This window comes from Hemiscyllium ocellatum, chromosome 23 (assembly GCF_020745735.1).
Source record: "Hemiscyllium ocellatum isolate sHemOce1 chromosome 23, sHemOce1.pat.X.cur, whole genome shotgun sequence".
Classification (NCBI taxonomy): Eukaryota; Metazoa; Chordata; class Chondrichthyes; order Orectolobiformes; family Hemiscylliidae; genus Hemiscyllium; species Hemiscyllium ocellatum.
Window position 1 is genome coordinate 56,321,771 of NC_083423.1, and position 18,969 is coordinate 56,340,739.

Below are 18,969 nucleotides of genomic sequence, written 5' to 3' on the forward strand. Positions count from 1 at the left end.
AAGTATAAAGGTATCTAGGTACAAAATAGAAAAATAAATTAAAAAGTTCATCACTACAGTTCCCCTTAGTATAAAGTAGAAAAATGAAGAAATAATGTTAAACCTTAGTTGCAATGTGAAAGAAAAAGTTTGGATTAATAAACAAAGAGTCATATATTCAAGATGGCCAATCATGTTAAATTGGATGGCACAAAAAGTGTTTGTATAGGGACAAAATGTTAAAGGAGCATGACTGATGGTGAAGCCTGAGTGTCTGTGAAGAGTGGGACGGCAGTGTTGATGGAGGGTGCAATGGCGGAGGGAACATTTATGATTGGGGGTGTGGGGGGGTTTGACTGATCTTGTGGAGTGAAGAGAAGCTTGTGCTCTAGATGTGGAGAGGTGGCCGTTCAGGGAGGTGCCTTAACCTCCGCAATACAATCATTTCATCCCCAAGCTGCTGACCTGTTCCTGTTACCCATGACTTTTTCCTATCAGTCTCAAATTGAGGTTAAGGTGAGGAGCAACCCTTACTCCCTACCGACTTGAACTTGGCAACATCCTCCAGAAACATGTTCGATTTTGCATCCCTACTGATGATATGCAACTCTACCTGACCAGCACAGGTTGAGCAAAAATGTCCTCCACTTTAAATATTGTGAAGACCAAACAATTAACTTAGGTCCCTACTACAAACTCTGTTCTCTAGCTGCCAGCTGCATACCTCTCTGAGAATATAACCCCCCTCCTTGGTAACTCTCTTAGACTGAACTGAATGGTTCACAACCTTGGCATCATTCTAACCCCGAGATAAGCTTCTCGCCACACTTAGATGCCATAATTTAGAATGCATGTCTTCACCTCTATTATGTCACCTGACAGTATCCCTGCCTCAGCTTATTTACTGCTGAAGCCCTCATTCATTTCTTTATCACCTCTAGTCTTGACTATTGTAACAGAACTTGGCTGATCTCCCACTTTCAATCGGAAACACTTTCTTGTCCTAATCGGTGATTTGGGGGTTCAATCCTGCTCCTGAGATTTGGTGGGACTCTCAGAAGTACAATGGATCTGAAGAATCTTAGTGTGGACGTCCATGATGGAAGCAGGACAGGTACATAAGGTGATTAGAAAGGCATATGCAATATTTGTTTTTAGTAGTCAAAGCACTAAATACAAGAGAAAGTTATGCTGGAGCTGTTTGTAATGTTATTGCCATATCTGGAGTATTGTGTGAGGTTGTACTTGCCACACTACAGGAAGGCTATGGTTGTACTGGAGGTGGTGCGGAAGAGGTTCATTAGGTTGTTGCCTAGGTTGGACTGGTCCCACTATGAAGATAAGCTTAATAGATTAAATTACCTACAGTGTGGAAACAGGCCCTTCGGCCCAACCAGTCCACACTGACCCTCCGAAGAGTAACTCCCCCAGACCCATTTCGGTCTGACTAATGCACCTAACACTACCGGGCAATTATGTTTTAACATAACTTGTACATCAGTGAATAAGGTCAATATAGGCAATAGTAAAATCAATATAAACTATAAACATGTGCTTTAAACACAGGGTACTGTAATGCACTAGGTAGCTCTGCATTAAATTTGCATTATATGGCTCCATTGAAATTCTTCATGGGGTTTTATTGTACACATTGTTGGTGAAACACGAACATGAAGATTGATAAAAACATGAATTACACATTTGAGTTGAAAGCTGTGCTTGTGTCTCTTAAAGGTTTACAGATATCTCCAGGCAATTTTATAAATCAAATCGAAGCAACTGAGAGAATAATGGAATAGAGTTAAAGAAAATTACAATACTCAGCATCTTGTTTGCAAGCCCAGAAACAGGGGCCACTTGATATAATGATGAGGGAAAGGTTATTGCACAGAATTAAACAAGATATGATGCATTAAAAGTGAGTGAGAGATGCTGAAATGGCAAAGTTTCTTGTTAAAAAAAATTGTCTTGTAATTTGCAGCCAAATGAACAAAGATTATTTAACTTCATTAGTGCAACTGATTTATGTTATCTGTCTGAAATTGTGATCAATGTCTTAAGTGTTGTTTTCTATCATAATGCAGGAAAGCCTTTTACAGAAGTGTGTTAATGTTCTTCACAAATGGAATCCGTTCACTGGAACGAAAATCATTGATTTAGAATCATTGGTAAGTTTCCACATAACAAACCTACAACTTCATTTGCGGGTTTTTCCATCCTGAAATGTATTTTTTAGATTAGATTAGATTAGATTACTTACAGTGTGGAAACAGGCCCTTCGGCCCAACAAGTCCACACCGACCCGCTGAAGCGCAACCCACCCATACCCCTACATTTACCCCTTACCTAACACTATGGGCAATTTAGCATGGCCAATTCACCTGACCCGCACATCTTTGGACTGTGGGAGGAAACCGGAGCACCCAGAGGAAACCCACGCAGACACGGGGAGAACGTGCAAACTCCACACAGTCAGTCGCCTGAGTCGGGAATTGAACCCAGGTCTAAGGCGCTGTGAGGCAGCAGTGCTAACCACTATGCCACCGTGCCGCCCAGATTACTAATAGTGGGGAAACAGGCCCTTCGGCCCAACAAGTCCACACCGACCCACTGAAGCATAACCCGCCCAGACCCATTCCCCTACATTTACCCCTTCACCTAACACTACTGGTAATTTAGCTTGGCCAATTAACCTAACCTTATTTCCTTATTTTTTGCTTTATATATACCCAGAGATGCTACTAAGTAGCAGGTTTTCTTTCCACCGTCAAACGCATATTTCTGAATTGGTTACCAATTTATACATACAGGGGCAGTACAATGACAACATAAGTGAAGGAGAGGTGGGGCGAGACGGAGAGGACAACCAAGCCTATTTGTCTTTTTCTGATGCATTCAAGAGCATTATAACTCAAAGCCACAAAAGCATTTGAGCCTACTGCCTATAAGACCAAGCAGTTCAATGAATTGTACCTGGCCTGATCTTGCCAAAGTGTTTCTCAGTCCACCTATGAAACGATTGGAGAAGCTTTTGTGAGACTGTATAGTTTATGCCAGAAGGAATATCTGTTACATCCCCAATCATGTTTGATATCGGGCAAGTCTGTGATGAATGTTAAATGCCTTAAAACTGAAAAGCTTAAATAAATTGATTTAATTATTGGTAATCAATCGTTTTGTGTGAACTGGACATAACATACAGATATTGCAAAAGCAAAACATGGATTCTAGAAATCTGAAATAAAAACAGAAAGACTCAAGAAAGTCAGCAAGTCTGGCAGCATCTGTAGAGAGATAAAGCATATTAATGTTTTGAGTCTTGAAACTGAAGAGAGGTGGAAAAGTGATGGGTTTTATCATGTAGAAAAAAGGTGGAGAGGCGCAAGTGAAACAAAGAAGCATCAGAGAAGATTAGGGACGAAAAGAGATTTGAGATCACAGTATCGAATGGGTGACATGGTGGCTCAGTGGATAGCACTGTTGCCTTACAGTGCCAGGGACCTGGGTTCAATTCCAGTCTCAGGAGACAGTCTGTATGGAATTTGCACATTCTCTGTGTCTGTGTGGATTTCCTCCCACAATCCAAAGATATGCAGGTTGGGGGAATTGGCCATGCTAAATTGCCGATAGTGTTCAGGGAGGTGTAAAAAATGAGGTCTGCAGATGCTGGAGATCACAGCTGAAAATGTGTTGCTGGTCAAAGCACAGCAGGCCAGGCAGCATCTCAGGAATAGAGAATTCGACGTTTCGAGCATAAGCCCTTCATCAGGAATGAGAGAGAGTAGCCAAGCAGGCTAAGATAAAAGGTAGGGAGGAGGGACTTGGGGGAGGGGCGATGGAGGTGGGATAGGTGGAAGGAGGTCAAGGTGAGGGTGATAGGCCGGAGTGGGGTGGGGGCGGAGAGGTCAGGAAGAAGATTGCAGGTTAGGAGGGCGGTGCTGGGTTGAGGGAGGTGTAGGTTAGGTGCATTAGTCATGGGTAAAATATGGAGTAATGCGGTAGGGGAATGGGTTGGAATTGTAGCGCCAAATGGCCTGTTTCCACACTGTAGGGATTCTACAAAAAGTAAAGGGAATGTTGATTGTTCCACGGAACAGTGATGGGTCTAGGTAGGTGTCAATAGCAGAGCATCAGTCAGCTCTTATTGAAAACAAAACACTGGGCATGGGAAGGGAGTTAGGTAATGATAACAAAATGGAGGACAGAGTACATGGTCTGAATTTGTTGAACTCGATGTTGAGTTCAAAGGTTGTAAGTCTGAATTTTGCATCTCCCTTCATTGCAAACACCTAACTTTAGAAAACCAGTACAGGACTACTTGCTTGTCTTGAAAGATCAAATCAGCTCGCTCAGCTCATCTGCTATATAGTAGTAAGTAAACAAATATTTTAAGTTAATATTTTTGTAACCCCCGACCCTACCAAATGCATTTGATCAGTTTGCTTCTTGAAGTTCTGTTCAAAATGTTTTAAATTTCTCATTTTCATAGATAAGGCAGCTAGAGCTCTGACTGAACGGATTCCACAGTAGAATAAGCTGCTGCAGTCAGAAACCAATCTGCCCTAGTCTGCTCAGAGTGAAGCTGATAAATCCAGGTCGACCACCCATTTTATGCACTACTTCATTTCACTTTACATTGATCTTTATGGAAAGTAAATCGAATTGTGGGTGCAAAGGGCAGATGGTCAATTGCAATCATTTCCCACCAAGGTTAATCACCCCTTCTCATCTGTGTTTCCCTCTTGAAATAATTAGACTTATAACAGCTGTCTTAATTTCAGGGCTACATGAGGTGTGTACTGAGAATTACATTCTCAAAGGCAGAGAGGGTGGTAGTCTGTATAATTGAGAGGCTCCTGGTTAATCCCTGAACAGGCAAGGAACCAGAGCCTTGCCCTTCCACTTCCTATGAAAACTCACTTCATAAGAACACATATGGCAGTCAGCCAGCTAGACTTGTGGGAAGGAAGCCTGGGTTAGTGAAGGGAAAGCAGCTTAGCTTAAGCTCAGAGCTGAGCAAATTTGGAAGTCTGAACCAGAGCAGTTTCAGTGAGTTTGCTTGCTATAAAACAGAGGAGTTCAGTAAATTGTACTCATCTAATCTCAAAAAGGTGCTTCTCAAATAATGATTGAAAAGATTGAGGAAGCACTTTCTTCTCAGAGTGTATCCAGTTTCTATCTCAACATCTTGTGTCACATCTATGTTATGCAATTCTGTCCTTGAATATTCAACAGTCCACACACATACCTGAACTTAGATGTTTACTAAAATGGGCAGCGCAACTGTGTCCCAAGAGAATCTCCAAATATAAATGCCAAATTCGTTATCATTTTTAATTCTGAAAGATGTGGAAGCCTCAAGAAAATTAGAAGTGACTTTTGTAAGATACCTTTATTGTTTTTCTACTTGAGTGTCCTAATGAAACTGCTGCTCGTATGGCATGCTCTAAGACATTATTTCTAGGTACCAAATCAGCTTTCTTTTGTCTGCTCAAAACTCTGCTCAACCCCTTGCCAGTATAATCAACCAAATTATTACTAATGTTCTTTCATCATCTTATGTAATGATAAATCATAGATAATGTAGAACTTACTCCACCTGAACTTTGCCAAGACCAAATTGATTGCTTGGTTCTTGTCAAAAGCTTCTTGCTCTAAGTTCTGTTTCTGTGATCCATGCTAGACACTCACTTTGAAACTGATATTGTGTATGTCTATGTCCTACTTGAGTTTGAACTGAATTTCAAAAGATGCATCTTGTCCCATACCAGTCCCTTCCCATCGTCCAGCATCTGTCTGCAAATGGCCAACAAAATTGTTTCATGTTGTTCAATATTGCTTTTGAACAAAACATTAGCTTTACTGTGTTAAAGGCATTATATAAATGTAGTGTGTGTTAATGTCAGGAGTGATGGTGTGCAAGAGAGAGGATAATTTTCAGTGTGTTCCCAATATATACAGCCTTGAAATTTAAATTACATTTTAAAAGTCTTTTTGTTCTACTCCTTGTTTATGATCTTAATTGAACCCTTAAGTACTTCTTTATACTCATGAGATGTACTTTATCTTCTATACATTTCTCTTCCAGAAGTCAGTGAGCCTGCTATTAAGATCGTTTGTAGTGTTACTTCCATAGAAATGACTAATGACAACAAATTATTGTTTACTGAGTAAACATCTATTTAAAATGGATGTTGATTTTCTTAAAACTACCTGCAAACAAACTGTTTCTATGTGTTTCACATCCAGTATGTAATTTACAAAAATAGTCGCCCATTATTTCCTCGCCTCTTAACAAGGATATTGGATTTCGACTGTGCACTCTGTACACCATCCTGAAACAGGAAGTGCTTCTGCAGGAGGATGTGGAGCTGATTGACCTACTTGACCCCAGTATCCTGCAATCAACACAAGCCCAACAACACAAAAATGGCTATCTCCCATCCAAGTGGTTATGGAGAACTCTTAATATTTGGTATGTTTCCTATAATACTTTTCTTACGCTTTCTAATAGTCTTTTGTTTCAAATAAAATAATTTCAGTATCAGTTATCTATAGAGGAACTGTTTTCACAATGACAAGCAGCATGTCCTTTTTGGGACAGACCTTAATTAGAGTATCACACATTCAGCCATTTGGAGCTTTTGGGTTAATTTCCAGCTCCTTTTCCTCCTGGTTTTTCACCTTATGATGGACTGTTTCCAAGGCTGTGTTACAAAGAAACTACATAACAGAAACAGGCCATTTGGAACAACTGCCCTCTGTTGGTGTTCATCACTCCTTAAGTCTATGGGACGCTAAGTCAGAGTGAGTACCATCCCTAAGCTGTTAGTCACTCTCTGCAGAAATAAGCCCCTGCTGGATTTATAGGCTATTGCCATCTCATTTTCATCAAGACACGCTGAATTCGGTTTTTTGCTTCCAAGCATCGCTGGTGTTGTAGGCTATAGAAAGATCTATGGGTATCCCAGCATGGCTCAATTTGTGGGAGCTGTCACATTTGATCCATCGAGCAGCTAAATTGTGTAAGCTCATTTGCTCAGGTCTTCCTCAGGTTTTTCCTGTTTATGCAAGAGATTAATGCCATATTGAGGTGGTCCTTATCTTGTATTCCCTTCCAGTTTTAAATATTTGTTTTTTCATTAATGCCACAGTACTGTTTTTGGGCATGCCTGTTGTAGAGAAAACTATATCATTTTAGTCAGTAACTGAAAAGTTTAGATTGAAAATAAATGTTTAAATGCCAGCAGATTTTCTCAAACTTCCAGAGGCTACGAAGCTGAACCACCACTTACACTGAGAGTTATGGGTGATTTAATTGTCCTTCCAATCCTTTAGATCAAATATTAACCTGATGTGATGATCAACTGTTTCAGTGATTCATGTGAAAGTTCCTGTGGTGCTGTTTATTGAAGTAGATTCACTCCCCTTGCATTTTATCCTGCTCTGCTTGACTCTACCTATATCCTCTCTCCAGGCCTGCAGTGATTCCGGGTTTATCTTTCAGTTTACTAAAGTTTCCTCTGCAAATCAGTTTCCCATCTTAATGCCCAGACAGGCATCCCTGTAGCCATAGCCAGGCACCCGTTGGGGATCACCATGAGGTACTGTGGCACCTTGCAAATCTGAATGGTGTTTGTTTCCCTTTCACCCTGTTCTGAATAGCCTCTCCCTCCCAGGCCAGCTCTAAATGGTGTTCCACTATCACAGACTGGGAAGAAACTGTTGTTTCTGTTTTATATCAGACTAGAGATCTACCATTTTGAATTTCTATTTATTCCCTGGCCCTTTTTCTGCCATTCTGAATGCGTTGACTCTTGTGGAATAAAATTCTATTACTCAGCAACTGGTTGGGATATCTTGTCGGCCTGGATGGGTTGGACTGAAAAGCCTGTTTCCATGTTGTACATCTCTATGACTCTATGAACTCTCTATGTTTCAACCTAATGGCCATTCTTTATTTTCAAATTTAGATGGTTATATTTGGGAGATTATGCAAGCTTCGAAAATACAGCAACTAAACCTGACCCTGTTCTTACCCCATGTCCTGACATTTGCAGTTTCCAGTCAATAGCTGTCAGAACTAGTCAACTAGTCTGAATTTATTTTTTTCTCCCTTTGTTATTTAGGAATATTTAAGGCCAATCATAGCCCTATATCTGATCAGCTAATTTGCTATAGGACAGAAATTGAACTTTGGATCAACTGGCCTGCAAGGCTTCACTCTAGGCCATGAAGTAAGTTAGTTCCCCAGTGCAACATAATTTCTACATGACTGAAATAGACCATTCAGTCTAATGGCCTTCTGCTGATGTTTATTGCTACATCCAAGTATCCTCCAATTACCTTGTCGTATCCTGGCCCTGTGTCTTCTCTATTCTCAGTCCATCATGACTGCAACAAAACTTCCCATAGATGCACCAACATCAACTCCTTCAACTCCATTTGACCATGAATTCCATATTGCAATTAATTTTTGTGAAGAGTGTCCACCTAAATTCTTTATTTGATCTTTGTTTATTCTGTATTAATCCCCTTTGTCCTGAAGTGGAAACTTTATTAGTCTGTGTGCCCATCTTTTTCTAAATATTGTCTATTGACCAGAATGCATACTGTTGCATGGACGAAATGGGATGGTTAGCATGTGTGGTATAAGTCTTGAAAATAGAAGATTGTAAATTTGGGCGGCACAGTGGTTAGCACTGCTGCCTCACAGCACCTGAGACCCGGGTTCAATTCCCGACTCAGGCGACTGACTGTGTGGAGTTTGCACGTTCTCCCCGTGTCTGCGTGGGTTTCCTCCGGGTGCTCCGGTTTCCTCCCACAGTCCAAAGATGTGCGGGTCAGGTGAATTGGCCATGCTAAATTGCCCGTAGTGTTAGATAAGGAGTAAATGTAGGGGTATGGGTGGGTTGCGCTTCAGCGGGTCGGTATGGACTTGTTGGGCCGAAGGGCCTGTTTCCACACTGTAAGTAATCTAAAAAAAACAGTAACTTGCTCCAGAGGGTTTTGACTCCAATGATTGAATATTTAAAATATATTATTAGTAAACAATAAGCCAAACAGCTTCAATTAATAGCACACTTCATGTCAAATGTCATATCTGTGTGCAAAAATTCAACCCATGAGGTTATACAATTTGTTACTAGGTCCATGAGAATAAGCTGATGATCAATTTCTAAACCTATTCAAAACCTCTCCACTGCAATATATCAATCTCTTGCATGTCATACCTTGCTGGAATCAGAGAACAGAATTTCAGCCCACAAAAAGACAATTGTATCCATGCTGGTACTAGCTTCACAAGAGCCATTTATTGTAACACCAAGTCCCCTACTGTTTTGCTGTAGCTTTTCTTTTTCAAGTATTTAATTCCTTCCTAAATAGATTCCGTAGTCATTTGTGTAAAGATGTGCTTATGTTCTAATGCCTGGAAAAAGTTAATCTAATCTTTCCACTTGATGCTGTTAAAACCATTTGATCCTTGATACAAGTTCAACAACCAGTGGACAGATTATCATTAAGGGACTAACATCCCAAAGAGAGACCAATATCTTCAGGAGAGGTTGTGGAGAGAAACATGATGGGGGAGAAAAGTAATCCAGTCTTCTAGTAGTGAAAATGCAGGCACGTTACTAGTTTAGGTCAAACTTTGGTAATTGTTTTAGAATATTTATTTTATTCATATTTGTTCATGGGGTGTGGCTATTGCTGGCTAGGCCAACACTTATTGCCTAGCCCAAACTGCTCTTCAGAAGGTGATAGTGATCTGCCCTCTTGAACCACAAAATTCATTCATGGGACGTGGGCATCATTTATTACTGAGCCCTAATTATCCAAGAGGGCATTTAGAGTCAATCACATTGCTGTAGGTCTGGAGTCATCTATTGACCAGACAAAGGAAGCACGGCAGATTTCCTTTCCAAAAGGTCATTAGATATCCAGGTGGGGTTTAATGATAATCAACAATTGTTGCATGGGCTCCATATAGACCAGCTTTTTATCCCAGCTTTATTTTATTGAATTCAAGTCCCACCATCTGCCTTGGTGAGACTCAAGTCTGTGTCCCCAGAGCATTAGTCTGGGGCTCTGAATTAATATTCCTGTGAATTTACTACTACTCTGTTCAATTTTATTGTTTTATTTTCCAGAAATATTTGAGGAAACTTCCAGAGTACTAAATTTGTGTCTCTTCTTACGTATTAGGGATATTTCAGCATTGGCTGTCCTTGCTAGTGCCTTAGTCGTGACCTCAAGCCATTGTGATACTTTCCCTTGGGGCCTTGTAGGAATGGGTCTGTGTGGCCTCAGTCTTTATATGGTTTTCAGAAGCTTCAGTTTATGGAGAACAGCCATGCTCCAACGATCCATGAGAAAATGCAACAGCAGTCTGGAAGATATAGTGGTGAATAGCCACACTTTCACCAGTCTTGTCAGAAAATCAATTCGACAAATTCAAGAGACAGAAGTCATTTCAAGAGGATTCACGTTGTGAGTCATTTTATACAAACATTGCTTTTTATATCATTACTGATTGCAGCAAAAGTTATTTTATTTAACATTTTGGTCTGTTGAAGTTCTTCAAGCTATTGAAAGTGGTGAAATTTTGTTAGTTCAAAATGTTGTAATTATGGGGCAGCAAAGGTAGTATACAGAGCAAGTAGGTATAGAAAAATATCACTATATAAAAGATTTTTTTACTGATTAATAAGCTTGCATACATTGAGAGGTCTGGAGAAATGCCAAGAGGAAAAGAAGATTACAATGGCAGCAAATGATTAAGATAAAACATTACACAGACACAGACCTCTGAATATTGCAAGTTAAGCATCTTGGGTGGGTTCCTGCCACAAGCTGAAATAGTATCCTGTAGTAGCTGGTTTACCACATCATCCTCGAGCAATCCAATGTCTTTGTATAACTGAGTGAGATAGCCTACAAGCTTGGGGAAATTGTGTGAAGTTATCACTATGAAGTTGTATGATTAAATCAATAGAAAAAAGGGAACACTTTATTTGAAGCATTATACTAAAATGATAAAAGCATCTTACCATTTTATGTAATATTTGACTTCATGTTTTGCCTAGCTTGAATAACAACGAAAACATTTACTTTTTTCATGTACCTTCACTGATTTGATAATCTTAGCTATGTTTAGAATTAAATCTCATTTTTCAGTACTTCCAGGTTTAAATCATACTATGTAAATGCGCATGCAAAGCTACAAAGCCTAATTTTTATGTATTCAAAATTTTTCAAAAACTTTGATAATGAGTTTCTATGATGAATTACATATGGAGTTTGATGCGTTTTGTTTTCCTGCAATTATTGATTCATTGTACAGTCATGAAATGATTCCAAGCAGAATCTTAATCATAACCAGCTTTGCAGAGAGAACTGTGCAGTATTTAGAGCTAACTGTTTGTTTTCCAGAGTGACTGCTGCATGTCCTGCCAGTAAGCTGGGGAACTCCAGGCAACAGCAAGGTCAGCAGCTCATTGGCCTTCGGAGGGCAGTGTACAGATCAGTGAGATCCGCCTATCGAGCTTCTCGAGTGGCTACCTGCCAGATGCTGAAGTCATATCCTTTTTGTTATGAACGTCCTCACAACTAAGTCACCAAGTAACTCTGTTTCCAATTTGGGTTGATAAATTTAAAGCACAGTTACAAGATTGTGTCATTAGCCCCTTGAGTTTGAACTGTGCCTTAACTGCATCCATCTGCCTTGGCTCCATGTCTGGTTATACAATCATCTAGGAAACATCTATCAATCTCAGACTTAAGATTCTGAATAGCAGCTATTGTTTTTTGGGGGAAGAAATGTTTTGTAACTGCTCTTTTGAATCGCCTGATCCTCATTTTTAATTTTTAATCCCTTTGTGCTAGATTCCCAACCAATATAATTCTCTATTTAATCTATTATTTATCTTCAAATCCAAAATGCCTTTATCAAATCACCTTTGACCATCCATGTTTTGGAAAATGCAAGAGAATTTTCAGTCATCCTCTCCTTTATAATCTAACCCTGAGAAAACTGACTACATCTGTACCTTCGATATTATTTCTTCATTTGTTTGGGTGTGGGCATTGCTGACTGGCAAACATTTATTGCCCATCTCTAGGCTGCCCTTGAGAAGGTGGTAGTGAGCCTCCTTCTTGAGCTGCTGCAGTCCACCTTTGTGGGTTGACCTATTAGGGAGGGAATTCCAAGATTTTGACCCAGTGACAATGTAGTATCTTGATCAATCAGATTCATTGCATGCAATGTATTTTTCAATTATTGTCTATTGGGGATGTAGATTCCACATTTACTGACCATCCTAGTTATCTTAATGATGATGGCATAAAAGGAGGACCCTCTCTTTGAACACTGCAGTCCTTTAACTATTAGCCACAGGCTGAGACAGATTCTCAAACCCATTCTCATAACATCTCATGTGAAACACGTGATAAATTCCAATCCAATTCTTGTTATCAGACTTTAAAATCAATTCTCACAATGGAGTTAAGTTGGCAACGGCAGGATTTTGACACCATAACTATGTTATTCAGAACAACAATTAAGATTGTGAGCACCAAGAGTTGCAGTGGTGACCTTAAAGATTGTAGGGAAACAAATTTAGTAGGAAGAATTGCAATGAAATATTTAGATTAGATTCCCTACAGCGTAGAAACAGGCCATTTGGCCGAACAAGTCCGCACCGACCCTCCGAAGAATAACCCACCCAGACCCATTTCCCTCTGACTAATGCGCCGGTTCCCTGGCGCTATGAGGCAGCAAGTGCTAACCACTGAGCCACAATGCCGCCATAAGTGAAAATGAGAAACGAGGGCTCGCCCAGGATTGAACTCAGGACTTCTCATATTTCTGCACCATGAAAAGCCCAAAGTGAGAATCATACCCTGAGACCAACAGGCTGTGTCAAAAAACAACTTACTCCTCTCTCCTTAAAAATATGTTGTTAGCCTTGAAATCCCCCACCATAGGGAAAAGACACTTGCCATTCACCTTATCTGTATGCCTCTATTTTATAAACCTCTATAATGGCACTTCTCAACCTCCTACACTCCAGAGAAAAAGTCCCATCCTAACCAGCCTCTCCTTATAACTCAAACCATCCATTCCTGGCAACAAAGAACATTACAGCACAGTACAGGCCCTTCGGCCCTCTATGTTGCGCCAACCTGTGGAACCAATCTGAAGCCCATCTATCCTAGATTATTCCATTTTCATCCATATTGTTTATCAATGACCACTTAAAGGCCCTTAAGGTTGGTGAGTCTACCACTGTTGCAGAAAGTGCATTCCACTCCCCTACTACTCTCTGAGTAAAGAAACTATTTCTGACATCTGTCCAATACCTATCACCCATCAATTTAAAGCAATGTCCCCTCATCCTAGCCATCACCATCTGTGGAAAAAGGCTCTCATTGTCCACTCTATCTAATTCCCTGATTATCTTATGTCTCAATTAAGTTACCTATCAACCTTCTCTCTCATGAAAACTGCCTCAAATACCTCAGCCTCTCCTCATAAAACCTTTCCTCCATACCAGGCAACATTCTAGTAAATCTCCCCTGAACCCTTTCCAAAGCTTCCACATTCTTCCTATAAAGCGGTAACCAGAACTACGCAATACTCAAGTGCGGTCACACCAGAGTTTTGTACAGCTGCAGCATGACCTCATGGCTCTGAAACACAATCCCTCTAAAAATAAAAGGTAACACACCATATACCTTCTTAACAGCCCTATCAAACTGGGTGGCGCCTTTCAGGGATCTATGTATATGGACACAGATCTCTCTGCTCTTCTACACTACCAAGAATCTTACCATTAGCCCAGTACTCTTTATTCCTGTTACTCCTTCCAAAGTGAATCACCTGACACTTTTTCACATTAAACTCCATTTGCCACCTCTCAGCCCAGCTCTGCAGCTTATCTATATCCCTCTATAAATTGCAACATCCTTCGGCACTATCCACAACACCACCGACCTCAGTGTCGTCCGTTAATTTACTAACCCATCCTCCTATGCCCTCATCTAGGTCATTTATAAAAATGAAAAACAGCAGTGGCCCAAAACAGATCCTTGCGGTACACCACAAGTAACTAAACTCCAGGATGAACATTTCCCATCAACCACCACCCTCTGTCTTCTTTCAGATAGCCAATTTCTGATCCAAACTGCTGAATCACCCTCAGTCCCATGTCTCGTATTTTGTGCAATAGCCTACCACGGGCAACCTTCTCAAAGCCTTACTGAAATCCATATACACCACATCAACCACATTACCCTCATCTACCCATTTAGTCACAATCTCACAAGACTCCATAAGGTTAATGAGGCACTACCTACCCTTCACAAAACCGTGTTGACTATCCCTAATCAACTTATTCCTTTCTAGATGATTATGAATCCAATCTCTTATAACCTTTTCCAACACCTCACACACAACTGAAATAAGCCTCACTGATCTATAATTACCAGGGTTGTCTCTAATCCCCCTCTTGAAAAGGGGGCAATATTTGCTGTCCCCTAGTCTTCTTGCACTATTCCTGTTGACAGTGATTACATAAAGAACAAAGCTAAAGGCTCTGCAATGTCCTCCCTGGCTTCCCAGAGAATCCTAGGATAAATTCCATCCGACTAATCTATTTTCACACTATCCAGAATTGCTAACACTTCTTCCTTCTGAACCTCAATCCTATTTCGTCTAGTAGCCTGTCTCTCGGTATTCTCCTTGTTTTGTTTTTTTTCCACTGTGAATACTGAGGAAAAATGTTCATTTACCGCTTCCCCGTCTCCTCTGACTCCGTACACAACTTTCCATGACTATTCTTGAATGACCCTAGTCTTTCTCTAGTCATTCTTTTATTCCTGATATGCCTATAGAAAGCTTTCAGGTTTTCCTTGATCCTATCTGCCAACAATTTCTCATGTCCCCTCCTGGCTCTTCTTAGCTCTCTCTTTAGGTCTTTCCTGGCTAACTTGTAATTCTCAAGCACCTGAACTGAGCCTTCACATCTCATCCTAACATAAGCCGCCTCCTTCCTAGCATGTTTACGGGCGGCACGGTGGCACAGTGGTTAGCACTGCTGCCTCACAGCACCAGGGACCTGGGTTCAATTCCCGCCTCAGGCGACTGACTGTGTGGAGTTTGCACGTTCTCCCTGTGTCTGCGTGGGTTTCCTCCGGGTGCTCCGGTTTCCTCCCACAGTCCAAAGATGTGCGGGTCAGGTGAATTGGCCATGCTAAATTGCCTGTAGTGTTAGGTAAGGGGTATATGTAGGGGTATGGGTGGGTTGCGCTTCGGCGGGTCGGTGTGGACTTGTTGGGCCGAAGGGCCTGTTTCCACACTGTAAGTAATCTAATGTTTTGAGAAGATTTGTAGCTCAGTTTGAGGTTTTGGATGTAAGTTTGCTCGCTGAGCTGAAAGGTGCATTTTCAGACGTTTTGTTACCTTACTAGGCAACATCTTCAGTGGAGCTCAAGTGAAATACTGCTGAAAATTCCTGCTTTCTATTTATATGTTTGGGTTTCTTTGGGTTAGTGATATCATTTCCTGTGGTGAGGTCAGCCCTGTTCCTTTTCTTAGGGGGTAGTAGGTGGGGTCTAACTCAATGTATTTGTTGATAGAGTTCTGGTTGGAATGCCATGCTTCTAGGAATTCTCGTGCATGTCTTTATTTGGCTTGTCCTTGGATGGATGTATTATCCCAGTCGAAGTGATGTACTTCCTCATCCATATTTGAGGCTACTAGTGAGAGAGGAACATGTCTTTTTGTGGCTAGTTGGTGTTCATGTATCCTGGTGGCTAGTGTTCTGCCTGTTTGTCCAACGTAGTGTTTGCTACAGACCTTGCATAGTGTTTTCTAAATGACATTAGTTTTGCTCATTGCTTCTTCCTCTTGACAAGAGATTGAACTTAGAGTCATAGAGATGTACAGCATGGAGACAGACCCTTTAGTCCAACCCGTCCATGCTGACCAGATATCCCAACCCAATCTAGTCCCACCTGCCAGCACCTGGCCCATATCCCTCCAAACCTATTCATATAACTATCCAAATGCTTCTTAACTGTTGCAATTGTACCAGCCACCACCACTTTCTCTGGAAGCTCATTCCATACAAGTACCACCCTCTGTGTGAAACAGTTGCCCCATAGGTCTCTTTTATATCTTTCCCCTCTCACCCTAAACCTCTAGTTCTGGACTCCCCGACACCAGGGGACTTTGCCTATTTATCCTATCCATGTCCTTCATAATTTTGTAAACCTCTGTGAGGTCACCCCTCAGCCTCCAATACTCCAGGGAAAACAGCCCTAGCCTGTTCAGCCTCTCCCTATTGCTCAAATCCTCCAACCCTGGCAACATCCTTGTAAATCTTTTCTGAACCCTTTCAAGTTTCACAACATCTTTCCGATAGGAAGGGGACCAGAGTTACACGCAATGTTCCAACAGTGGCCTAACCAATGTCCTGTACAGCTGCAACATGACCTCCCAACTCATGTACTCAATACTCTGACCAATAAAGGAAAGCATACCAAACGCCGCCTTCACTATCCTATCCACTTGTGACTCCACTTTCCAGAAGCTATGAACCTGCACTCCAAGGTCTCTTTGTTCAGCAACACTCCTAGGACCTTACCATTAAGTGTATAAGTCCTACTAAGATTTGCTTTCCCAAAATGCAGCAGCTCGCATTTATCTGAATTAAACTCCATCTGCCACTTCTCAGCCCATTGGTCCATCTGTTCAAGATCCTGTTGTAATCTGAGGTAACCCTCTTCGCTGTCCACTATACCTCCAATTTTGGTGTCATCTGCAAACTTACTAACTAAACCTCTTATGCTCGCATCCAAGTCATTTGTATAAATGACAAAAAGTAGAGGACCCAGCACCGATGCTTGTGGCACTCCACTGGTCAAAGGCCTCCAGTCTGAAAACTAAACCTCCCTCACCACCCTCTGTCTTCTACGTTTGAGCCAGTTCTGTATCCAAATGGCTAATACTCCCTGTATTCCATGAGATCTAAACTTGCTAATCAGTCTCCCATGGGGAATCTTGTCGAATGCCTTACTGAAGTCTGTATAGATCACATCTACCGTTCTGCCCTCATCAGTCCTCTTTGTTATATCCTCAAAAAACACACAAAGGCATGTTGACTATCCCTAATCAGTCCTTGCCTTTCCAAATACATGTGCATCCTGTCCCTCAGGCTTCCCTCCAACAACCTGCCCACCACCGACATCAGTCTGACTGGTCTATAATTCCCTGGCTTGTCCCTATTACCCTTCTTAAACAGTGGCACCATGGAACTTCTTTAGTAAACCACGGCTCCCTCGCGCGACCACTTCCTCCCTGCCTGACAGGTACATACTTATCAAGGACACGCAGTAGCAGTTCCTTGAATAAACTCCACATTTCAATTGTGCCTAGGCCTTGCAGTTTCCTTCCCCACCCTATGCATCTTCAATCTTGTCTAATCACATCATAATTGCCTTTCCCTCAGAAATAAATCTTGCCCTGCAGTATATACCATCGCTAAAGTAACCATAACCGGATTGTGGTCATATCACCAAAGTGCTCACCTACCTCCAAATTCTACACCTTGCTGGGTTCGTTAGCCAGTTCCAAATCCAGTGTGGCCTCGCCCCTTGCTGGCCTGTCTACATACTGTCAGAAAACCATCCTGCACTCATTCCACAAAAACTGACCCATCTAAAGTACGCGAACTATAGTATTTCCAGTCAATATTTGGAAAGTTAAAATCCTTCATAACAACTAACTTGTCACATTCGCTCCTATCCAGAATCATCTTTGCTATCCTTTCCTCTATATCTCTGGAACTATTTGGAAGCCAATAGATAACTCCTAACAGGGTGACCTATCCTTTCCTGTTTCTAACTTCAGCCCATAGAACCTCAGTAGGTGAGTCCTCAAACATCCTTTTTGCCACGGTAATACTGTCCTTGACTAGCAATGCCAGGCCTCCCCCTCTTTTACCATCTTCTTTGTTCTTACTGAAGCATCTAAATCCCAGAACCTGCAACAACTATTCCTGTCCCTGCTCTATCCATGTCTCCAAAATGGCCACAACATCGAAGTCTCAGGTCCCAACCCATGCTGCAAGTTCACCCACCTTATTCTGAAGCATCCTGGTAAATCTCTTCTGAACTCTCTGTAACTTAATAATATCCTTCCTGTAACAGGGTGACCAGATCAGGACACTATTCCAGGAGAGGCCTACCAAGATCCTGTACAACCTCAACATAATGTCCCAACTCCTAACTCTGAGCAATGAAGGCAAGCATGTTAAATGCTTTCTTAACTACCTGACATGTGAAGCAAACTTCAAAGAATTTTATACCGGAACCCCTAGGTCTTTCTGTTCTACAACATCACATAAGGCCTTACTTTTAATTGTATAAGTTTTGCCTTTGTTTGTCGCATTTAATCAAATTAAACTCCACTTACCACTCCTCAGCCCATTGACCCAATTGATTAACATCTTTTTGTTCTCCCAGAAGCATGTTTGTTTTCATTGGAAAGACAGCGGCTACAAAATTGAGAGGCATAATGGTGGATAGTCAGAGGCTTTTTCCCAGTGTTGAAATTTCAATTACACGGGGGCCTCATATTCAAGGTGAGCGTGGTAAAACTTAAGCGGGGTGTACGAGGGAAGATTTTCATGCAGTGTGTGGTAGGAGCCTGGAATGCACTACTAGAAGAAGTGGTGGAAGCAGGCGCGTTGGTGACATTTAAGAGGCATCTGGATGGTTACATGAATATGGAGGTATACGGACCACAGGTTTGTTTTTTCTTGTAGTTCGGGTATGATGATCAGCGCAGGCTTCTTCACTGTTCACTGTACCAGTAAACTTGTCATCTGCAAACTTACCAAACATGCTTTCTATATTCACATCTAAATCATTTATATAAAATGATAAACAAAAGTGGAGTCAGCACTGATTCCTGTGGAAATTCAC

The 18,969-nt window shown here is 41.3% G+C and overlaps 1 protein-coding gene across 1 annotated transcript in view; it reads left to right on the top strand.

Moving 5' to 3' along the window:
- The window catches only part of vezt (vezatin, adherens junctions transmembrane protein), a 103,780-nt gene that overhangs the window by 50,819 nt on the left and 33,992 nt on the right, over positions 1–18,969 (top strand). The window contains exons 4-7 of the mRNA XM_060843048.1: positions 2,064–2,147; positions 6,279–6,454; positions 10,186–10,470; positions 11,413–11,559. Of these exons, the coding sequence (XP_060699031.1) occupies positions 2,064–2,147; positions 6,279–6,454; positions 10,186–10,470; positions 11,413–11,559 (692 nt within the window). The remainder of the gene's footprint in view (positions 1–2,063; positions 2,148–6,278; positions 6,455–10,185; positions 10,471–11,412; positions 11,560–18,969) is intronic.